Genomic DNA, 13,396 nt, shown 5'->3' on the forward strand with positions numbered 1-13,396 from the left:
TATGTCCTAACGCTCAAAATGGCTTAAGATAACGAATACACAGCGTTTAATTTATATGTATATTTTTTTCATAAATAGCATAAGTAAATAAATACATAGGTAAACCTAAAGAACAAATTACATTAAAAAAACATTTAAAATGTTTTTTTTTTTACCAAACAACTGTTAACAATCAAATCACTCAACTACATAACACATAAAAAATTTAAAAAAATACCAAAATACAGCAAAAACATTCGCACATCGAAAAACTTACAATTTTCGGATACAGAAACAAAATTCGTACAGCTGAACGATAGATAACTGATACATAATGGTTAATGTTTTACATAAACTTCACTGGACGGTTTCAGAGATCATTTTAAAAAAAAAAAAAATTAATGAAAACTTTGGTAAAAAAACTGCCGCTCTTTCTCAAAAAGAATTACTAAAACGAAATACGTATTTAAAAAAATTATAAAAATTGTGCGACTCTTATTCGTTGTGTAAAATTGAATCGTTGGAACGAAAAATGCATTATTAATCACAATTTTTTTTTACGTGAAGATGACGAATAAGCGTAAATTATAAATCTACATGGCACTAAAATACATAGAAGCAGAAGCATCTTCTAGAATCGAATAAAACATTATGAAGATGGATTTGAATTGAACCTAGAATATACACTTGTGCGATATCAAAAAAAGAAAGGACACGATGAAGAAGAAAATTACGACGAAGGAACACGAATTAAACTTTAATCGGCGGGGGAGGATGCGATATAGCGGCGAAATTGGTCGGTAATAAATAAACGATGCCACCGTTATTGGTATCTTTTCGGAAAGCGGCGAGTTGAATTTCTGGGCTCACTTCGACTCTCAGTTGACGTGATTTGTTACCCAACATGCAAGGGAATCTGGTAGATACCTGAACTGGTAAATCGGTACCTCGAAGTCTGCAAAAAATACATCGAAATTTTCTCAAGTTGATCGTAAATAATTGGTTTAAAAGCTCGAATGCTTGACTATAACTTACTGATGATATCTGGAAGTCAATACTCCGACTAATTCACCAACTCTGTCTTCGTTGTTTTTGGTCATCAACGTTATTATTAAATCGTTGCCTTTGTTCGAATGTATGACGAGGAGCTGATCTCTACCAGGGCTTACACTCAGACCGGTGACCTATTAGAAAATATGAACAAGTGTCAAAAAAATGATAACATGTACGATAAATCTGTAATATTTCGCGATCCAAGATTTTACCTCTTGTATAGGCATTCCTTTTTTCATCGGTTTGAATTTGACTGTGTCTAATTTATAAATAGCGGTATCGGTGACAAGTAGGGCTCGATCGGCACATTTATTGAATTTATTTGTTTTTCTAATCAACGAAGAGAACATGACCTTATTGAATCGTTCATCTCGTTGAAGTATTCGTATCGATGCGGTATATTTGGTGGCTTCGTCGTGTTCCGTTGATAAACTCAAATAATCTCCTAGCCAACTGCGTTGCGATCCCCAATTCGAACGTTTTCCTTTTAATGCGCTGGCAGCCGAAATCTACGATAAACAAATTGGCACTTCAGTAATCGTACAATATTTGGTACCTCATCCCGAATTAAATTAAAGAATCGAGTGCTCACTTTTGTTCTCAACTGAGGCCATTCTGTTCTTGGGAATGGGCTAAGGATCATGTAAGCTCGCCAACGATCAAAGATATTGTGTAACATCGCGACGCAAGATTTCACAGCGTATGAACCGGTTGGCCATGGCAAGTTTTTACCGAAATCTCTCATGTGTTTGGCATTTCTACGAAAATAAGTGAGTTATAATTGACGTTTTTCCTGCATAAATATTTTCGAAAAATGAGCAGAAAAAGTAATCTAATACCTGAATGTTATTGACAGCTGAGTAATATACTGTCTAATCTTATATTGCCTGTAATGATACATTATAGCCATTAGTGCTTTCATTTTACGGAAACGTTGCCTGCACATTGTGCCTCTCCATTGTTTTTGCAGCAGCGTAACAATACCGGGGATCAAATCTTCACGCATCTGTTGAAAATTAATCACGAATGTAAGATTTTTTAAACCATAATTCAACTCACAAGAAAACCTTCTGAACTGGCACTCTCTTATTTGAACGAAACCGCGTTAAATTGGAAAACTTGACTACAAAAATCTGTTTTCTAAGCAAGAGTACGAATTCAACAATGAATTTTTGACTAGCTAGTAAGTAAGTTCCAAAACAATGGAAAAATAAACAATCGCTATTTGACAGCTTTTTGAATCCTCCAGTAATTAGAAGAGTCAAAGATTAAATTTAGAATCCATAGATTGGCTCAGTGCTTATGAGCACTCTCTCATCACTCAGCTTCTAAAAATGACAAATTTCTGGCATTTGGATATTTAGTCCGGCATATGACAGTAGGAGTAATTGCACCCCCCCCCCCGGCCGATCCTCGGGACGACTTTTTTCTTAAAAGGGACATCTTAAGGAACATTTTAAAGCAAACTTGCCCCAAAAAAAAGTTGGCTTTACTTACAAAATGGCGGCCATTTTGATTGACAGGTCGGCCGGAATCGCAGATTTTGCGTTTTAACATAGGACTTGCACGAACTTTTTCAAACTTTACAAAGGTAGATCGAAAGATCATGCAAAAACTTATCACCTGTCAAAATTTCAAGTGCTAAAGTGCGTGTTTCGATTTTTGGTGAATTTTTGAAAATCCAATTTAGGCTAAAAATGAGAGGAAAAAATCAAAATTTTACCAAATTGACCAAGAAAGCTGAAATTTGGGATATATCCTATTTTCGACATGCCAAATCGATTGGGAACGGTTTCGACCTGTTCTGAGCAGTTCTGGAGCCTCCAGCAGATTTTTGAAACTCGAAATTCCCACAAAATTCCATCAAATTGGAGTTGTAAAGCTGAAATTTATTCTAAAAACTAATTTCAATACGCTACGAAGTACTGCAGGTAAATTTCAAGTCATTTTGGCGCCTACAGCGACTTTTTTGAAAATTACTGGAGCCTCTAGGAGATTTTTGAAACTTGAAATTTCCCCAAAATTTCATCAAACTGAGATGGAGAGTCGAAATTCATTCTGCAAACTAATTTCAATTCACTGCGAAGTTGACTGCTGGTGGATTTCAAGTCGTTATGGAGCCTCCAGCGACTTTTTAAAAGGTTGTACGGCGTTTTTTTGGAAAATTGAAATTTCCTAAAAGTAGCTGGAAGCTTCAAAACCATTTGAAACCACCATGTAGTCTGCAAAGTAAATTTCAGCTTGCCAACTCCATTTTGATAAATTAATGTTGCGAGAATTTCAAGTTTCAAAAATCTACTGGAGGCTCCAGCAATTTTCAAAAAAGTCGCTGGAGGCTGTAAAATGACTTGAACCCACCTGAAGTCGTCTTCAGAGGGTGTTAAAATTGGAGTGTAGAGTAAATTTCAGCTTTCCATCTCCATTTGATGAAATTTTTTTGAAAGTTCAAAGTTTCAAAAATCTGCTGAAGGGTTTAGGAATTTTCAAAAAGTCGCTGGAGGCTCCAAAACGACTTGAAATTCACCTGCAGTACTTCGTAGCGTATTGAAATTAGTTTTTAGAATGAATTTAAGTTTTACAACTTCAATTTGATGAAATTTTGTGGGAATTTCGAGTTTCAAAAATCTGCTGGAGGCTCCAGAACTGCTCAAAACGGGTTGACCCCGTTTCCAATTGATTTGGCATGTCAAAAATAGGGTATATCCCAAATTTCAGCTTTCTTGGTCAGATTGGTAAAATTTTGATTTTTCCCTCATTTTTGATCTAAATTGGATTTTCAAAAATTCACCAAAAATCGAAAAAAGGACTTTATCACTTGAAATTTTGACAGGTGATAAATTTTTGCATGTTCTTTTGATCTAGTTTTGTAAGTTTTGAAAAATTTCGTGCAAGTCCAATGTTGAAACGCAGAATCTGCGATTTCGGCTGACCTGCCAATCAAAATGGCCACCATTTTGCTAGTAAGGCCAACTTTTTTTGGGCAAGTGTGCTTTAAAATGTTCCTTAGGATGTCCTCTTTAAGAAAAGAGCTGTCCCCGGAGAATCGGGTGGGGGGGTGCAATTATTCCTATTTTCATATGCCGGACTAATTATGCCATCGATAAAAATGATCTCAATGGGGAATTTTCAAAAAATCGTACAAAAAATTTTAAAATTTGAAGGTTCATCAGATTTTATGCCGAAATTGTAAATACTCGTAAATTTATTTAAAATGACACAAATCCTGAAAAATTAAAAAATCGTACAAAGTTTCGCCTGAAATTGAAAAAACATCCAAAATTGCTTCATACTTCCATCTGAAGCGTAGTTGGGAGGGGTGAGAGGAATTAATTCGAAATTATAAAATCGACATATTGAATTTTTGGAAAAAGTGGCAAAATAAATAAGTTGAGAAGTTTCACGGTGAACGTTTCCTCAAATTGGGCAAATAGTTTGCGTTTTAAAGAAAGAAACTCAAAATTTTCGAAGAAAAAAATGTATCAATGATTGGCAACTAACGGTGGAAAAACAAAGCCATTGAAGCCTGCGAGAAAAAATAAAATTCAGTACCACATCCCAGTCCCTACAATTTCTTCATTGGAAAAACTCTTTAAATTGCTCAGAAAATCAATTTTCATCAAAAGAGGCGACTGTCACTTGATCTAAAATTAAACTTTGGAACTACTGTAAAAACAAAACGTTCTTCTGATTAAAAAAAAAATGGCTAGACAGTTACCGAGAAGGCATCAGATTTTTAAAAACTTGAAAACAAAATTTTTTTATAGCATCTAACTGATTTTACCATATTTGATTGAACTTTTAATATTAACTTCAAAAAATTGCATTTAATTCCAGACATTATTCATATTGGTTCTTTTTTATAATTTACAAAAATTTGACAAAAATCCAAAAATCAACTTCATAGCATCTGAAAATTCTGAAATTTTAGTTATGGAGATTTTAGAACATGCTCTTTCGACGTAGCTTGTTATCGTTAAAATCGAAGAGTGCCAGTTCAAAATATTCTCTTATCACAATACATATTTTTTCAACGTACTTTTTCCAATGCAAACAGAGTCGTGGGCGATCGAATGAAAATTTTTGTTTTTCCATATTTCACATCATTATCGAAACCCTTCTCTTCTATCAATACTCTGGTGCCTTCTTTGGGTGAGCCACTTCTGAAATTCGGCCACGTGAACTCGCTAATCATTTTATACCTGAAATGGTCATAAAAAACGATTAATAATCATACGAAGCCCTGATTCGGCAGCCACACTTTACAAATAAGCTATTTTTCAAAATGATCCCATTTTTTACGTAGGTGGATAGTTACCTTTTCAAAAACCTATCGTAAGGTTGTCTATGCGCAAATCCGGCTCTTCGAACTCGTACATTTTCTACCAATCCTAAATATCGAATCTGATGCGATACACGTTCTTCGTCTAGACTAGCCGGTGATTTTTCTTCGTTCGGTTTGATACATCTAACGTAATATGGAACTTTACTCGATAAAGTTTTAACCAGAGCGATCATGGAATTTTTAAACAGCGTACCAGCTGTCAATGGTCTTTTGGTAATCTGAAAAATGCAACAACTAGAAATTAATCGACTCGAATCAACAGTAAATATCAAATTACATTCAAAACTTTTCACACATAACTTTCGGCGATGTATTGAAACTTTATACACTTAACTATTTAAGTAGGTTCATAAAACAAACCTGTGTAATATCTGACGCGCCTTCAGGCCACATGTCACTAATAACAGGCGATTTCGAAGAATACAACAACCGTTTGAAATCTTGAAACAGAGTATCGCGATTTTTTTCTAAAAAGCCATGAATATTGTAAACAACGTCACCGGCATAATGTCTGTAAAAAAAAAGTTCACTTAGGTTATCACTATTTTAAACACATTAACGAACAAGTATTCGTCAAAGTCTCTTGATTTTCATTTCCAGGTATAAACATTCGTACCTAATTCGGAATTGCGTTTTGTGACTCATTTGCTTATCTAGAGGTTTCAATTGGCGACTGGAGTAATGCTGATGGTGGCTAAGTTTTTTATCCATGGCGTCCAACAACATCTGTAAAATATGAACGGTTGAGTAAAAATAAAGTATGTATATACAAATGAGGAATAGCTCTGCGAGTTGATCATTTTTGAGAGACTCACTTCGTCTGTGACTTTTCCTACGTTCAGGCAAGCTTCGTCCATGATGGCAAATACACCTTGGTGAGGTCTTTCGACCAGGTCGCAGATGATTTGGTTGTTGAAGAAATCCACGTTTTGCCATTCGATGCCTTCTTGACGGTATTCTTCTTGTTCTTGTTTTAATACGAGTTCTGAAAAATTAACAAACAAAAAAATGTAGAAACTTGATGTAAGTATGGAGCTTAAAATTTATGAAATTGAAATTTTCATTTTCGCTACTTTTGAAGGGGTTATGGGGGAACGGTTTTCTATAAAAAAAAGGGCACATTTTTCATTTTTTTAAAATTTTTCCAAAATGTGGGGGGCTTTATACAAAAGAGCCAACACAATTTGGAGGTTCAACAAAGGTTTTTTCTTGAAAAGGAGGTACTGTTGAATAATTTTAAAACAGAAACAAAAAAGTTTCATGAATTGAACTTTTTTCTCACTTTTTTGATTTTTTTTACAGCTGAGAGAAAAGTAAAAAATAGAGAATTATTTTCTCATTCGAGGTAACAAACTTGGGAGGGGGTGGAAGGTAAAAAATGTCAACTTTGCAAAATAAGGTACACCTTATTGTTAATTTGTGGGAGTTGAATTGAAAAAATTATTCATATTGGTTAATTTTGCTCAAGAAAAATGATATTTTCCGACCTTAAAACAGTTTTTATAAATTTTATAAATTTTCAAAAATTCGCCAACAATCAAGAAACGAACTTCAGCACTTGAAATTTTGGTTATGGGGATTTTAGGACATAATAATCTTTCGACCTAGCTTGGTTTCGTTCAAATCGGAGAGTGTCAGTTCAAAAGGATCCTTAGTGAGCAAAATCGGAGAACTCACAAGGGAACCTCTCGAGGTGTCCGCCTCCGATTTGAACGGGACCGCGATTTTTGGAACGAGCATGTTCCAAAACCCCCAAATTCAAATTTTCAGCTGCCCAAGTTCATTTTTTGATTTTTGGCGAATTTTTGAAAATCCAAAATTGACTGTTTTGGTGATTTACGCTTTTTTAAAAAAAAGTATGTACTTGATCAATAAAAATGTTCAAAATAAGTCCTAAAACTGATATTAACCCCCAAAACCAAATTCCGGCATTTCTAGCCATTCTGGAGCTTCCAGCGCTATTTTTCAATTTCTCCAGAATTTTGAATTCGCTCCAGAAGGCGTGAATATGAAGTTGGGCAGCTAAAAATCGAGTTGTGTGTTATACTCGACCTGCTTAACGAATTTATCCACATTTGAGCCGATTCTGGAGCGGACACCTCAAGAGTGGTTTTTTGACCAGTTTTTTTTCAAAATAAAAATATTCAAAAATCAAAAATTTCCGGTTTGCGAGAAAATTTTTGAAATTTGCGCGAATCGCAGTATTTTGTCATGAATAAACCCCCTGAGGCCGAATATCGCCATTTCCAGCCATTCTGGAGGCTCCAGCGCGATTTTTCAATTTCTCCAGAATCTTCAATTTGCTCCAGAAGGCGTGAATATGAAGTTGAGCAGCTAAAAATCGAGTTCTGTGTTATACTCAAACTGTTTAACGACTTCATTCACATTTGAGCCGATTCTGGAGCGGACACCTCAAGAGTGGGTTTTTGACCAGCTTTTTTCAAAATAAAAATATCCAAAAATTAAAGGGAGGCCCAAGAAAGGCTGGAAATGGCGAAATTTGCTTTCGTGTGGTTAATTAATGACAAAATACAGCGATCTGCGCAAATTTCAAAAATTTTCTCACAAACGAGAAATTTTTGATTTTTGGATATTCTTATTTTGAAAAAAAGCTGGCCAAAAAACCACTCTTGAGGTGTCCGCTCCAGAATAGGCTCAAATGTGAATAATGTCGTTAAACAGTTCGAGTATAACACACAACTCGATTTTTAGCAGCCCAACTTCATATTCACGCCTTCTGGAGCAAATTGAAGATTCTGGAGAAATTGAAAAATCGCGCTGGAGCCTCCAGAATGGCTGGAAATGGCGATATTCGGCCTTAGGGGGTTTGTTCATGACAAAATACTGCGATTTGCGCAAATTTCAAAAATTTTCTCGCAAACCGGAAATTTTTGATTTTTGAATATTTTTATTTTGAAAAAAAGGTGGTCAAAAAACCACTCTTGAGGTGTCCGCTCCGGAATCGGCTCAAATGTGGATAAATTCGTTAAACAGGTCGAGTTTAACACACAACTCGATTTTTAGCTACCCAACTTCATATTCACGCCTTCTGGAGCGAATTCAAAATTCTGGAGAAATTGAAAAATTGCGCTGGAGGCTCCAGAATGGCTGGAAATGGTGAAATTTGGATTTGGGGGGATAATATCAGTTTTGGGATTTATTTTGAACATTTTTACTGATCAAGTACGTACTTTTTTTAAAAAAGCATAAATCACCAAAATAGTCAATTTTGGATTTTCAAAAATTCGCCAAAAATCGAAAAATGAACTTGGGCAGCTGAAAATTTGGATTTGAGAGTTTCAGAACATGCTCGTTCCAAAAATCGTGGTCCCGTTCAAATCGGAAGCGGACACCTCGAGAGCTTCCCTTGTCAGGCCCAAAACTAGCAGACTGATTAGACATGGAATGACCCGCTTAATTATAATTATTCATACATTAACGGTTTTGGAACAGGTCATAAATTCATAAGTATGTAGGTAAGATAGGTAGGTAGAGGTACCTAACTATTGTGAACTTCCGCAGTGAGACCATTACCTATTCTAAGATTACTCACCGATAAACAACTGTTGTAATTTTTCGTTGCAGTAATTGATGCAGAACTGTTCGAAGCTATTCTTGTCGAATATTTCGAAACCATAAATATCGAGTACTCCGATGACGGTACCTTTATATCTGGTACCATTCAACTGCGGATCAATGGCGGCATTGACTTTGCTCACAATCCACGTGAATAATCTATCATAGACAGCCTACGCAAATATACGAGATAGGTAAATTAATTACGAAACGAAAATGAATACCGACCATGCAGGTAACAGCGGAGTATTGGCCGGAAATTTCGAAACAGTATACCGGCTCATTATTATGATGAAGAAAATCATAACACCGTCACCGTTACCAGCGATGGTCAGCGAAAGCCTTCGACAATAGTCGATTGTTAGGTCGCTATTCGCAAACAGAGAAATTAACAAGATTGCAAACCTTGGCTAGCGCATCTCTACCGTATTCTGCTTCCGTCAACGTATGCGTTTTTTGCATAATTTCTCCGCGAGCAGCGATAACTCGTTCGCACAATGTACGCCTCAACTCTTGCCTGTCGACTTGCAATAAATCAGCGGTCTTATTAGCTGAATTCAAGTCGGTAATATCAACGTGATCTTCTTGCGTCGCGAATGTAACATTACCCTGTATGGAAACACGTCAAATCAATCGTTTGCGTCTCGCGTATAAATTATTTCCGACACGAGCGTCGCGTCGATATCATTTCCATTTCGCATTTAGCATTCTCAATCCCATATGCGATCGCTCCTTACCAAGTGAAGAACAGCTCCGACAACATGCCATAAAGTTTCAATTTCGCGACTAGAAAAACCTAAAGTACGACAGGCCGATACCGTTGCTCGATATTGAGATCTGTCGTCGGGGAACGTATTAACGTTGCCGTGTTTCGTATAGTTGTACTTCGAAGTGTTATTTTGCAGCGATAAATTTCTTAAATCTTCTTCGTTACATGCGGATAGAGCCTGCGAAACAAAGTATTTGATCAGTTGTTTATTACTTTGAAAATTTATCACAAATTTAGGTAGGTAAGCCTCTCAGCTACTCGCAAGATAGGTACCTAGCCTACGATACGAACACGAACCTGATAAAAACTGTGGAAATTCCGTTCGCCACTTTGTTGCATTATAACTCGCGATTTCTCAAGCAAATAGTTATTCACGTGACCTCCGATCGGGTCTCCTTTGAAGTCAAAATTGATGTCCATGTATTTTCCAAAACGCGAAGAGTTGTCGTTACGAGTTGTTTTCGCATTTCCGAACGATTCCAAAATTGTGTTCGATTGGATTAAAATGTTCTTCACCCTGTCGAATAAAAAAAACAAAAATCCAGTTAATTAGCTGTAAGAATTGACTCTTCTAAAATCTGAAATAACTTCCACAAGATTCCCATTGAGAGCAAATTTCCTAATAAATAGCCCCCCTTCCTCCTCCACCGCATCCCCCTCCTACTTTTTAAAAAAAGAAAAGGACGAACGAATTGATTCACTTTTTGTGAGACATTTGTACCTACCTACTATAGAAAATTAGAAATGGATCTGTTTACAATCGAATTAAAATCATTTACGAACGATTGGTGATTGAACTAATTGACTGATTTCTAGATGAATCATTCGATCGCGAACCGGATAAAAAAATTTCAGTGAATACCATTCACGAACGAATTGATTCATTTTGAATAATTTAATTTATTCGAGAACGGATTAAATAATTCTTAGTGAATCATTCGCGAATGAATTGGTTCGAGTAAGTGACTCGTTCGCGAACGAATCGATTCATTCGATTATTTTTTGGTGAATCGTTCACGAACGAATCGATTCATTCGAATAATTTATTTTATTCGCAGACGGAACGGATCAAATAATTTTTAGTGAATCATTCGCGAACGAATTGATTCGCATCAGTGATTTGTTCGCGAAAAAATCGATTCATTCAATTAATTTTTGGTGAATCATTCACGAACAAATTGAAAATTTTTTAGGGAATTATTTGCGAATGAATTGATTCGAGCAAGTGACTCGTTCCTCATTCGCGAACGAATTGAATAATTTTTAGAGAATCGTTCGCGAAAAAATTGATTCACATAAGTGACTCGTTCGCGAACGAATTGATTCATTCAATTAATTTTTCGTGAATCATTCACGAACGAATCAAACAATTTTCAGTGAATCATTTGCGAACGAATCGATTCAATTAATTAATTTTTGGTGAATCGTTCACGAACGAATTGAATAATTTTTAGTGAATTATACGCGAACAAATTGATTTACGCAAGAGACTCGTTTGCGAACGAATTGATTCAATTAATTAATTTTTGGTGAATCGTTCACGAACGAATTGAATAATTTTTAGTGAATTATTCGCGAACAAATTGATTCACGCAAGGGACTCGATTGCGAACGAATTGATCCATTCAATTAATTTTTGGTGAATCGTTCACGAAGGAATTGAAAATTTTTTAGGGAATCATTCGCGAATGAATTGATTCGAGTAAGTGACTCGTTCCTCGTTCACGAACGAATTGAATAATTTTTAGAGAATCGTTCGCGAAAAAATTGATTCACATAAGTGACTCGTTCGCGAACGAATTGAATCATTTTTAGTGAATCATTTGCGAACGAATCGATTCAATTAAATAATTTTTGGTGAATCGTTCACGAACGAATTGAATAATTTTTAGTGAATCATTTGCGAACGAATCGATTCAATTAAATAATTTTTGGTGAATCTTTCACGAACAAATTACATAATGTTTAGAGAATTGTTCCCAAAAAATTGATTCACATAAGTGACTCGTTCGCGAACGAATCGACTCATCCAATGAATTTTTGGTGAATCATTCACGAACGAATTTAATAATTTTTAGTGAATTATTCACGAATAAAAGTGATTTGTACAACTTACAAGTGTCTCGTTCGCGAACGAATTGATTCATTTAATTAATTTTTGGCGGATCATTCACAAACAAATTGATTTGGTGAATCATTCGCAAATGAATTGATTCATAAATTAACGAATTAATCAATTCATTGGAGAATGATTCGCTAAAAGTGAATGTATGCGAAGGTTCTTTCAAAAAATGAATTAATTTGTTCACGAATGATTCCCTTGAATGAATTGATACTCTCACGAGAAATTCACTGAAAAATGAAACAATTTGTACGTAATCAATTCGTTTGTAAACAGATCAAGTTCTCCATAATTTTTTTTGGAAAGTTTGCTTCAGAATGTTCCTTAAAATGTTCCCTATAAGAAAAAAGTTGTCCCAGGGAATCGGTGGCGAGGGGGGTGCAATGCAATCATTCCTATTGGGTCATTCCACGTCAATTGGACCAAGTAGTGGTAGGGGGGTTCGGCGATTTTTTTGAAATTTTTCCTGTGGAAAGACCTTCCGAAGGGACGACCAATGGCGCAAATCGCAGCCCTCTAGCCCACTTTTACAGGCAGCCAGGGGGTACGTGTCAAAGTTTTCAGTGAACCTAAAATATCATCCATTTCAGCAGTGGATTACTCGATAACCGCGGTACCTACCAAAATGGAACATTTTCCCATAGTTGGGGGGGTTTGAAAGGCTTTTTGGTGATATCATAAAAATCAGTGTTGCCACTTTTTTCGTACCAAAAATTAGCTCAAAAAGTTTTGAAACGTAGTTTTCATATCGTTCCGACTCTCAAAAATTCTGAAAAAAATATGTTATCGACAACTTTTTATGCTGAACAACATATCGAAAAATTGGAATGGTAACATGTTGCAAAGTTGATTTTAAAAAATTTTAAGTTTGCAAAAAAATGCAATTTTTTGATTTAAAACATGAAAAAAAGTTGTGATAGGTGAAGTTGACCCATTTGACTCATATTTTTACGTATCTGTTGAAAAAGTTGAAAACCCCCTTTCACGCAATGAAATAAACTCCGCACAAAAAAATCAAAACTCGAAAAAATTCAATTTTCAAATTCAAGCATCAAAAAAAGTTGAAATTTATTCAAATTGTCTTATTTTGACCTCTTTCCGACGTATTTCATGAAAAAGTTGATAAAAATTACACTCACAACAAAAAAATAAAAATTCGTTCATTTTTTGAATCTTTTCGAACGTCGGACTATAAGGGGAGGGTTCACTGAACATAGGGGGGAACTCACCAAGATGCTCAGGGGGGGGTCACAGAACCCCTGAACTTATCATGAAAAAAATAAGGTTCGATTGTGAGTTTACGAACTGGATATCTATGTATCTACATATAGACACACCTACATCGACAGCAGCATCACTTCCACACATTCATTGAAATCCAAATATACAACACCGGCCACCCCTTCTGTCAACCAATTACTAAAACTACTCCATTAAAAACATCTGTCTCTTGACGCAAAAAAACGCCACATGACGTTAAAAACTTTCAAACCACGATTCTTATATAGCAAACAGCAATGACTGAATAGCAAATTACTCGTAAAAGTAACGACGA

At 35.6% G+C, this 13,396-nt stretch overlaps 1 protein-coding gene across 1 annotated transcript in view; it reads right to left on the bottom strand.

Moving 5' to 3' along the window:
- Window positions 1-45: 45 nt before the first annotated feature.
- Myo31DF (Unconventional myosin ID) overlaps window positions 46-13,396 on the bottom strand; it is a 54,993-nt gene continuing 41,642 nt past the window's right edge. Inside the window, exons 4-17 of the mRNA XM_065347817.1 lie at window positions 10,017-10,236; window positions 9,688-9,897; window positions 9,356-9,559; window positions 8,928-9,123; window positions 6,190-6,359; window positions 5,991-6,100; window positions 5,735-5,885; window positions 5,348-5,592; window positions 5,069-5,231; window positions 1,872-2,038; window positions 1,625-1,790; window positions 1,245-1,541; window positions 1,015-1,163; window positions 46-934 (exon numbers count right to left, since the gene is read on the bottom strand). Coding sequence (XP_065203889.1) covers window positions 730-934; window positions 1,015-1,163; window positions 1,245-1,541; window positions 1,625-1,790; window positions 1,872-2,038; window positions 5,069-5,231; window positions 5,348-5,592; window positions 5,735-5,885; window positions 5,991-6,100; window positions 6,190-6,359; window positions 8,928-9,123; window positions 9,356-9,559; window positions 9,688-9,897; window positions 10,017-10,236 — 2,653 coding nt within the window. The 3' untranslated portion in view covers window positions 46-729. The remainder of the gene's footprint in view (window positions 935-1,014; window positions 1,164-1,244; window positions 1,542-1,624; window positions 1,791-1,871; window positions 2,039-5,068; window positions 5,232-5,347; window positions 5,593-5,734; window positions 5,886-5,990; window positions 6,101-6,189; window positions 6,360-8,927; window positions 9,124-9,355; window positions 9,560-9,687; window positions 9,898-10,016; window positions 10,237-13,396) is intronic.

Source organism: Planococcus citri, chromosome 2 (genome assembly GCF_950023065.1).
Source record: "Planococcus citri chromosome 2, ihPlaCitr1.1, whole genome shotgun sequence".
In the NCBI taxonomy this organism is placed as follows: domain Eukaryota; kingdom Metazoa; phylum Arthropoda; class Insecta; order Hemiptera; family Pseudococcidae; genus Planococcus; species Planococcus citri.